This window comes from Stylophora pistillata, chromosome 10 (assembly GCF_964205215.1).
Source record: "Stylophora pistillata chromosome 10, jaStyPist1.2, whole genome shotgun sequence".
Taxonomy (NCBI): Eukaryota; Metazoa; Cnidaria; class Anthozoa; order Scleractinia; family Pocilloporidae; genus Stylophora; species Stylophora pistillata.
In genome coordinates, this window is record NC_142528.1 from 23,982,509 (window position 1) to 23,993,100 (window position 10,592).

The 10,592-nt window shown below is 39.9% G+C and overlaps 2 protein-coding genes across 2 annotated transcripts; both read right to left on the reverse strand.

Moving 5' to 3' along the window:
- Positions 1-930: 930 nt before the first annotated feature.
- LOC148722341 (uncharacterized) lies at positions 931-3,213 on the reverse strand. Its single transcript, XM_088736450.1, has 2 exons — positions 2,754-3,213; positions 931-1,812 (listed from the first exon to the last, which is right to left on the reverse strand). The coding sequence occupies exons 1-2, from the start codon at positions 2,848-2,850 to the stop codon at positions 1,517-1,519; spliced, it is 393 nt and encodes a 130-aa protein (XP_088592576.1). The 5' UTR covers positions 2,851-3,213; the 3' UTR covers positions 931-1,516.
- Positions 3,214-6,010: 2,797 nt separating this feature from the next.
- Positions 6,011-9,616, reverse strand: LOC111321402 (uncharacterized). The gene has a single exon (XM_022924274.2). The coding sequence runs from the start codon at positions 8,529-8,531 to the stop codon at positions 7,404-7,406; it is 1,128 nt and encodes a 375-aa protein (XP_022780009.2). The 5' UTR covers positions 8,532-9,616; the 3' UTR covers positions 6,011-7,403.
- Between the last annotated feature and the right edge of the window lie 976 nt (positions 9,617-10,592).

Sequence of the window (10,592 nt, forward strand, 5' to 3'; positions counted from 1 at the left end):
CATAACCAAAGTAAAGCGCGCGCTCTGATTGGTCAATTTAGCGTCCCCCATTTGCCCATGAGTGTACGCTGCCGACGTGAGCAAATGCAAAGACTATTTTTACGCGCGCGCTTGTTTTTTCTGGTCACGTAAGATTTTTTAAAGAAAAGGGAACTCTTTAGCTACAATGTATCAATGTTATGTTATAAAACAAATGGTAAACACCACACCGTACACTATTGAGTTATGGATGCACTTGGGAGGTTTGCTAAGCACTCAAGAAGCTAGAGTCGCTCTCGGCTATCGCCTCGAGCGACTCTTACGCTTCTTTCGTGCTTAGCAACCTCCCGCGTGCACCATAACTCAATAGTGTACGCTGTAGTGTTTACCATTTGTTAATTATTAGCTTCCCTAATGATTAATTCTTAAGTAACATCAGCTGTATATGATGTATAAGGCACAGAATCGTTGTTTGTATCAATCAAAGGACCGGCTTTAGATCGTTCGACAAGAACAAAGCAACGCAGGACAAGATCTTTTTTTTCCGCTTGTTGGCTCGCCAAACTTCCTCAAGATTGCCTTCAGCCCTTCTACTTTGAGTTTTCTTAAATCGTTTATAGATTTTAAATGATTTAGATTGCTAAAATTATCGCTTGAAGTCATGTGTGAAGTTGTAAACAACAGTTTGCTAGGAAATCTACACGAAGCACGCTGTGTTAGCCTCAATCTGACGACTCGGCCAGCCGCGAAGGAGACTGTGACCGAATTGTGGCGGGAATTCGAAAATGGAGTATTGAGCTAACCAGGATTATAACCTTAACTGCGGACTTTCCTTGAGTGTGAACTTTTAAATAGCTTGGGATGCTTTTGTGCGAAAGATTAGATCTCTGAATTTCGTTTTTAAAAATCTTTGGCCTTATTAAGAGCTGCTCGTTTAAAAAAAAAATAATATTCTACACGATGATAAGCGATAAAACTATCACCCCACCTGATAACCAAAACGATTGAACGAAATTTTACAATACAACAAGAATGCTTCTCTGGCTTGAACATTCGTCTTAAATCGCTGTCTTTTCCTTCTAACCCTTTAACCTCAAAGATCTGATGGTCAAATTTCCCCTCCAGCTGCTACACATTTCCTTGTAATTTAGTCACAAGATTTTGGTGTTAGATCAAGGCAACAACTTCTACCTAAAGTGTGAGTATTCTCATAACCTGTTTGGTGGATAATGTATGGATATCATAAGGAGAAGTTACATTTTAATCACTTCTGAGATGATTTATAGGGTTAATAGCTTCCTTCACCATCAGTTTGTTGGTACTTGACCAGCTTTAGTTTACAGACCATTACAAGTCGGTTTCTAAGATGACTGTTGTCAGGCGAGTGTGGACTTCATTGTTCTGAGTTTCCTCCCCTGAAAGTGTTCAAGTCGAGATGCACTATATATATTCTCGCTGTTTTGACTCTAGCACAGTGTCGCTTCACAATTAACTTTTGCATGGCTTAGTAAGATTCATACATCACAATGTAGCTTGTTCAGGAGTAATACAAGTACAAGCGCGTTCCATTCCTTATCTTATTTTGTTTAAGCGTGGTGTTCACAAATCTGTACTCCGCTTTTGTCATCGGGTTAAACAGCATGAGAGAATTTGACCGGCTCCTACACGGGTAATTTTCCTTATGAAGGGCCATTTTGCGTGACCTGTGGAAAATGGTACACAGCTGGTCCATCAGGTACTTAATCGTGTCACTGTCCTGAACACCAAGCGTCACCTGTTCCCGTGGTACCCAGTACTCTTTACTTTCGGAGCTGGCATGGACAATAAGTAGCTCTTCGATTGAAAATGAATCAATTAGCTGTAAACACGATTTACGATTTATGACTTAACCCTTTGGTTTGTAAGAGTGACCAGTGACTTATTTCTCCCCATAGTATTACAACTGAATCAAACGTAAAGGTCACGAGAATTTAGGGATTGATCACCAAGTAAAGAAGTCCTTGATTGTTAAAGAATTTCCCCTTCTCGTTTCCACAGGAAATTTGTAGAGAATCGTATGGAGAATATGCACACTGATGTTAATGTGGAAAGGGTTGAGTATAATGTGCATTAGCAAATCCAAGGTCGCTCGTGTAGATAAGGAGGCTCTTCTTGAGACAAACCATAATACTTTGTTATTTTCAAGTAAAACAATAGCTTAAAAATACCTACTCATACGAAATCATTTCCAAGTAGCATGGACTTCCCCTTACTTACCTTAAATTTAATTCGTCGATTGTGAACAGTTTGGCCTGGAGTTTTAACTAGCTTGGGGAGTTAAATACTTAACATTATCGTCACTTTGTCGGGTATTGTGGCTCCGGCATTCTGCGGGCTGAAATTGAGGTTTTGGTGGGTTGAAATGTGTTTTAGCCCGCTCGCACGCTCACGTGATTGTCCGGACACTTTTGTTGACACTTTTTTCAGTTTTTTTTTTTCCGTCGTCATTCAAAGTGATAACGTTAGTAATACAGTTTATATTCTCGCGGACAAATATTTTTGGGTCCTTCTCAGAGTCATTTTGACCCTCGCCTAGCGGCTCACTTAAAAAAGACTCTCAGTAGGGCCCAAAACCTATTCATGCTAAAACCCAAAACCTATTCATGCCAAAACCTATTCACGCCGTTTTATCAGTGGCTTCCTTCTAACTCGCCACCGAAAAATCTTTGGTTTTACTGAGTCTGACCAGCAGAGTAACGAAAAGCAACTGGACCGGTTCTAAGCTCGCCACTAACCTGTTGCCACCTGATCACAAATTGAAAGAATGAAAATTGTAGAACGCATGAGGGATCCTCTGCTCGCTGAACGATTCGTTGATACTCTGTTTCGCATTTTTTTCGATGTTAGAAAGAAATATGAAAAGAAAGGCCCAGTTGAGCAAAACTCAAAATGAAAGAGTAAACACTGATACTGCAGTTAACACTGACAGCCAATCGTAACAAATCTTCCGTTTGCCTTGTCGTGTATCTGTCATGATCTGTTCCTATCGTTTAAACTTGTCAATTTTTCGGTATCAAAATCTGAGAGTTTCTCGAAATCCTTAAGGGAGTTGCTAACATTTTATATGTCAGGTCCCTTTCTTACTATTCGCACAGCGTTTCTCATCCCGTTTGGCCATTCGCCGCTCCCAAAACCAAACGGCGTCAGTTTTGTGGTCACCGAAGAAAATGAAGTCGGAATCTTTTAGAGGAACAGGTTTGGTGACGAAACGTAACGTGACAGTCACAAATGGAAACTGTTTCGGGCTCCTCTTTTGTGAGTTTAGATTAGTTTTTGAGGACTGAGGCACCATTTCTTTTCCAATGTATGCATGTTAGTATTTACCCCTCCCTTCCCCTCCCCCCTAAGAGTGACCAGCATCTAATTTCTCCTTACAGTACCACCCCTGATTCAAAAATTAAGGTCACGAGATTAAAGAAGCTCTTGATTGTTAAACAAAATCTCCTTGTCAGCACCATAGGAAATGTATAACGAACTGTATGGAGAATATGCCTACTGATGTTAGGGTGTAAAGGGTTAATGCGACAAAGAGTCAACCGTTGATTTTGCAATTCAGGAACGACGCCACTGTTGGGCCAACGTTTTTGAGAGATTAGCGGGTCGTTTTCTCTCACTAAACGCGCTGTGAACCCTGCATTGCATCTAAACAAAACTCTTCTTTTTTTTTTTGTAATCATAGTTAAATTTCTGTAATGTGATTATGCTTAATATGACTTTCCTGTGGTTTTCCGTTCGTGATTGGGTTCATTCAATTTCCTGATCAATAGGGGCGATCTAAGCTCCTAATACCGAACTACTGTGACGATTTTAGGCACAGATCACGCAAGGTTTGATTCCGCTAATAATGACTTACCTCCAAAACCAAAATTGGCAAGGCATGATTCTAACGGGAAAGTCAATACCTCATACCTGCAAAAAAGACGTGTAGTGGCTGGCTACCAAGCAAAATGATAATAATTATTAGGAGGAGCCACTGACCCCAATATTACGCTGTGTCCTTAAAGCTGAAGTGAACCAAACTCACCGTGCTCTACATTCTATAAAGTAACGCTTGTTCAACTCTCGGAAAGGTTGCATGCATGGTTTCAAAAAGTTTACCCGAATGCAATCTGTCTTTTAAAATCATCTCCAATTTAGCCCACCGGCCAAGGCATCATTTACTTTACTGAATTCCAAGTCGGTATTTATTATTGTAAAACTAAATCAATTCTTGGGCAATAATTGGGCTTTTGAATTTACAAAACTGGTTGAGCCAAAGATTGTCACAATCAGGTTCGATTATGGTATTGATAGGACTGTATAGCGGATGAAGGAGCCAATTTGGCCAGAACCTATATTTGCTTAGGTTCCGAATTTAAAGGTTTTAAATGTGAAGTTTCACTGTCCAAAAGTACCATGTGAAAGTAGCTCAACTGGTATCTAAAAGTTAAATTGTTTTTTAGACTTCTAGCTTATTGAACCTAAAACTTGCTGACACCCATTTGGTCCTAATTAAAAGGTTCTAAAAAGCCTCTTAAAAGTCAATCATCAATCATCAATCTTGGAAGATATTCGCTTTAGAGATGACTGTAAATCAAGTATTAAATAAAGGGTACAAAACTAGAAATTGAACAGCAGGATGAAAAAAAGTGTAATGAAGTGAAGTATATCAAAGTAATTTCTGAACTAATTTGAGATGGACTTTGGTGTGGCTTTTCGTGTTGTTGTGTTTCGAGTGCTCGGTTCATTGTATACTGGTGTCTTGTCGATGAACCAAACTTATCTGTGTATGACAAATTATGTGTGTATGACAAATTATATTTGTCATAGCTTTATCATCCCAGAAAAGTGCCAGAAATTGAAACTGCGTCTTTCAAAATTACCGGCTTTGGAAAGAAAAAGAATAAAAAATGAATTTAACACTGCTGTCCACACAAAGAGCAGGCTATACTAAAGAGCTTGCTTACTAAAAGTATTTACAACTGATTGAAGAGGTTTAAATTTTGAAAGAATCAGCAACACAACAAGTTCATTTGGAATACTTTTGTTTTTAAAAGGAGTTAGAAGAAGAAATTGAGAAGCTATGAGGAATCCCTTTTCATTGCGCTAACAAAACCGCGGAAATTCCATCTTTTTCTGACCGCATGAGGCGAAAGACCAAAAAAAGAGGATATCAATTGCAAACAGAACTCATTTAGGAAAAGAAACTTGAAAGACTAGATTAATAAATAGAGAAGGCAAGAAAGTTAAGATGGTTTGGTGTACGTCGAAAAAATATTGAAATTATTGTACTCCTTTCCGTTAGCCAATGAAATACTTGCATTTATGCACGTGTTTACTAAAAGTACGAACAATGATCAATTGAACACGTAAACAAATCGCCGCATGCATGGGAGCAAATGAGACACAACTAAACTGGCTCTAAACTTTCGCCTTCAGGCCTTTAATGACTTGATGATCGTTCCAGTTTATTGTCTTTCTCTTAAGTGCCTGAGTGTTGCAAATAAACACCTTTCCACGAACGAGATCAATTTCCCTTGCTCCATCCTACGCTTGAGAAGTGGTCTTTTCGTCTGAAAGCGAATTAGCACCACTTGATACTTATCTGCCATATCGTTGGAGGGTCAAAGCCCTTTTCAACTTCCTCACGATATATGAAATTTAGAAATATACGTTATAGGCTGCTTTTCCTTCCAGATGTTTCGATAAATCTGTCTGATTCCTTTTCTCGTGGGATGTTATCTTAAAGTATTTTAGTCAACAGAGCGAACTTCGTTCTATATGTTAGTGGGTAGATAAATATTCTGCGGTCCGCTTGCAGCAGGTGTTAACAGCTCGTAGCTAATAAACCAGTGGTAAAGTTTAGGTAATATTTTTTTTTATCCTCTTCTGTCTGGCCGCTTTGGTTTTTTATCGGATACATTTTCTTAAATTCCTACTTTTATAGAAGGTTCAGTCTCTTGGCGTGTGTTTTAGGCCGCGAAAAGCATTAAAAAAATACAGGACGCAGAAATTTATGGAAACAAGTTTTCGCAGTTTTTAATTATTTATAATTTATTTTTCAAATATTCTCTGAACTACACCTCGGTATGCCTGAAAGTCGATTACAACAAGAATTACTGATAAATTTGTCTCTGATCGCGAATTCGTATGGTGGTCGTTTTCTTTCGATTCAATAGACCGTATTTTTGTGCGGGTTGTTTTGTTTTAAGTGTAGTAAGGCTATCTTTAGTGCCTGACTAACTTCCTTTCAAACAATGCTTTGTTTAGCAACTTGAATAAAATTGTCGCATCAAGATCGACGCGTCGCCAATCACTTTTTCAAGATCATTAAGTACAGACTCAGAACAGAAAATAAAAATGTTGCCTTCGAGTCCTTACCAATCATATTTTTCGACTCTGTCTCCCTCCTCGTTTATCGCTCAAAGCGAACGATTAACATATTCGAACAAGAAAAATAATAGCTCCTAAATAAACATTTGAAGTAATATTTCTTATGTTTAAAGGGTTCTACTGTTTACCATGGATAAATCTAGCCATCAATAATTGCAGAATTGCCTCGAATCGAATTGAAATTATAAATGTTTCGCGCGTGTAATCAAAAGATTCCGGCCTCGTCTTGCATCAAGGTCGCAGTTACGGACTTTTCGCCGAGTTTTATTTCAAAATTCGTACTAGACTAGACCTAAAAATAGTTTTCGGTCGCCTAAATTCAATTCATCGTATGTCGCTTTCGAAATTCGCTTCTAACTCTATGTTATGAAATGTTTACGGAAAAATGGAATCATTAAATCCGGAGAATCTGCTAAAATTGCAGTTCGTCGGAGATTTACTCGCAGTGCTTTTGCAAGCCTACAAAATTTTTTATGCTTTAGCCAAAATTGTATTTTAAGCTTAATAAAACTGTTTTGGCGTTGCAATGTATTAAAAGTCTCTCGTTACGCATAAAGGAATTGTCACATCGAAAACAGTGTCGAGGTATGGCTCTTTTTAAACCCGAAGAGCTTGTACTTGTAGCGAATTTTAGCTACTTTGCAGGAAGTTTCACGTTACAGTGTGACTATTTTGAGAGATATTTCCAATATTAATCCTGCAGAAATTGTTTAACAGATACTTCTTCAATAAAAACATCTTTGTTCCGCAGTTTGCATTCCGATGAGTTTGTGTTTATCAAATCCGGTCTGTGCTCAAATTTGCCAGCTTGCAGAAAACAACGCATTCGAGCTAGAGAAAGCTCACATCTCAAACACGAAGTTCCTTGCCATGACTTTTTAATAAACCACCAAACTGTTGCGATTAAACCCATTCAGCTTGATCTTTAATTCCAATTTGACCCATGCTCCGAGCCACAATTTCTTAACAAGAGATTTGTTTTGCTTTTTCCGTCGTCCTCATCATTCTACATGTCATTTAGGTCTGGAACTCTGTGCTTCAGATCTCCTCCTGTCGCTTGGCTTGTGTTTGACGGGGCTACTCGCTCCCGATGCACTGTAAAATTGATCAGACCAGCTCACGACACTCGCAGCTCTGCTACTGCGACCCCGCTCGTGAGCTGACATGCGATCATCCGCTTCAGAGTTAAATATATCTGCAGAAGTCTCCCGTATTGGCGACAGTGCCCTCCTACCTCCCACTGGCGACTTGGATGAACGACGCGAGCTACGGTAGCTCGATCCCGTGGCCTGTGGATTTCCCGTATTCATAGCATCTTTGTTCTTTCCTATGACTAGATTTGCTACCTTGTAGTTCGCCTGATGACTGAGGCTAGATGTATTACTTAACCTTCTGTCGCCGGTGAGCCGGCGATCGGGAGATAGCCCGCTTGAATTTGAAGCCGAATCCACAGACCCCTCGGATCGCGATGTTCTAGAAGTTCTCGGACTCAAGGATTTCAAACCCTGTATATTATTGTCTTTATTCATAGCTAAACGTTTAGTGGCCATTGCAGTTACCGGCGTAAGAACTTTCACTGTGAGTATAAGTCGTCGAGTCATCTGCATCAAGGCACTCACATCTTGTATGCTCATAGTCCGCACATCCACTTTATTCACCCTAACGATCTCGTCGCCGACTCGTAACAACTCGAAAACGTCCACATCTGTTCCTAAAACAACACGAGACACAAAAATACCTTGTTCACGTTCCCAACCATCACCCTGGCGAATATAAAATCCTAGCGTCTCTCCTGGTTTACGCCGCAGCTCGATCGTGCGTTGCAAAAACGTTCCGTTTTTCGAGCAAGCCTCGCGGACGCCCAGCACGTGTCTGAATGAGCCTTGTATGATCTTAATAGGCAAAGGTGGACAAGGGTCGCCTTTAGTGTCAGGTTCTGTGATATCAGTTGCTTTTCTGATCGCAAAAAACTCATCCTCTTTCTCAGCCAGTCGCATTTTTTCAAAGTCTTCTTGCGAGACGCTACTGAACCGACGTAACCGCTCCACTATGTCGTCGTCGCCTGACTTGGTCGCCGAAGGGAAAGGTTTCCCATTCGGCGACGAGGGTTTTTTCCTCGCGTCTTCCTGCCGTACAGCCATGTTTTTTTACTCTGCGTTTCCTACGCGTCCATCAGGGCCGCCATATTGCTTGAATTCAAAATGAAAAGTTTGCATGCAATTAAAGAATATTGTGGCAACCAGCCAATCACAGTGCGCCTTCCAAGACAGGTGTACAGCGTCACACAAAAACAAAGCTCAGAGCTGGTTGCCAGTCAATTTTTTCTTCGGCCGCAGAAAACAATTAACTACGTAGATATTTTGGCGTGAAAACCAATAAAAGGATTCCCTTTGAGAGCGTATCACTTGGAGAAGTATAAACAAGTCGCGTTTGATCGAAAACTGTTCGGCGAGCGAAGAATTGCTTTAATACACGTCTCACGTTGGCGTGAGGATTTTGCGTACTTCGCTAACGCAGTACTTAAAACAACAAGTCTTCATTCATTACGGCGATATTTTCGATGGAGGTGGATGCTAAAATTTACGGAAACGTTAGTAAATTGATTGCGAAGTGCTGAAATGACGTGAATAAATGGAAGCGAAGAAGTTGTTCCGCTTGGATACGAAAAAAAAAATAGGTTCTCGAATTTTAAGTCTCGTCTGAATGAAGTGATATTTGTTCGCTAATGACAACCGTTCACTTTTTCTCCCTTTGATATTTTGAATCTCCTTCGTTGATCACTGAGTTATTTACGTAAACTCACTTTACCGGAATCAGTCGAAGATTCTAGATCTGTCGAAAAAGTAAAATCGTTTAAAACGACATTTAGAATTGAGCTCTACTGATGTGTCAAAGGTACGACAGAAAATTATAATTGCTTTGCTTCCGTGGAAATTAGCATTTCAACAAGATGCGCCTGTTATTATCGACAGAAAGTGTTTCGGTCTGAACTGAGAGGCTGTTTACGGCTTTTCGAGTCATTCAGCTCTACCCTAAGTGTGTTTGCAATTTTTGTTCGATTATCTGCTTTGTTTGAAAAGCCGTGGCAAATTACACGAGTTTTTTTGTGACGTCAAAGGATTATTTTTATCCTTAGTTCCGTACAGAAACGTGTTCTCAGTCGATTGTAAAACCCACTTTAGATAAAAATTGCGTCATCGCTTCCGAATTTTTAAACTTCAGTTGTGGAATTAAATCCGTCTCAAGCTTCGATACCCATCATCACGTTTCTATACCTTCCTATATTTAGATTCATCGCCTATTCATTTCCGCTCATAAATTGTTATTCAAAGTTGAATATAGAAAATACGTGTACTTAAGTGCCAACCATTTTCTTACGACGTGGGAAAACGGAATTCGAACTTCAATTTTTGTTCTCCGTTTTCCCACTACATTTAAAAACCCAAACTCGAACCTTTGTTTTCCGCCTCCTTGCTACATTGAATAACAAAATTTGAACTCCTACTTTCGTTTTTCGTCTTTCGTTTTCGTTATACATTGAAAAATGGAATTTAAAATTCGATTTTCGTTTTCCGTGTCCGAGTTTTTGTCCTTTCTGTATTTCACCAGAACGGGAAGAACGTTGGCACTTCCTGTCGGTAACAAAAGGGCCTGGAAACCACGGTGACGATTTGGCGGGAATAACAAAAAAAATGGCTGCCTTAGGAAATATTTGATAGTGTAGTCTGATAGTCCAGATGAGTGTAGTCCTGAGAAGGACTGTTGTCGGTGACGGACGTTTCGATAACTTGAGCGGAAGTCATCTTTAAAGTCAAGCGAATAGTTACGGAAATGACAGAAACATGGAGATGAAAAACAAAAATCTAAGTTTAAATTCCGCTTTTCGCTATCTTTCGAAAACAAAAGACAAAAAACGAAAGACGAAATGTAATTTACCTGATCCTCTCCTAAGGCTCTGTAGTATTTCTAGCGATCTACCCACATTGACAGTCAATTTCCTATAATTCTTCCTCCTCCGTTTATACTCTGTTGGTGACGATTGATCCTCCCTCTGGTCGCCCCCTGAAAACCATATGACTTCCCCCCCCCCAATTTCGTCTGCCGCCCTCCTCGCCCAGGCAATAAATAATTACCGGCCCTAACTGGCAACGATATCTATTACTACGTGGGGTGAATAGGCTCATGAATCGGCCAGCGGTTTT

Bases quoted from the DNA above. Each gene is read 5' to 3' on its own strand.
- LOC111321402 (XM_022924274.2), bottom strand. From the start codon at position 8,531: ATGGCTGTACGGCAGGAAGACGCGAGGAAAAAACCCTCGTCGCCGAAT.
- LOC148722341 (XM_088736450.1), bottom strand. From the start codon at position 2,850: ATGCGAAACAGAGTATCAACGAATCGTTCAGCGAGCAGAGGATCCCTC. The intron at 1,813-2,753 runs GTTAGTGGCGAG...TTTCAATCGAAG, and splicing joins TTGTGATCAGGTGGCAACAG to AGCTACTTATTGTCCATGCC.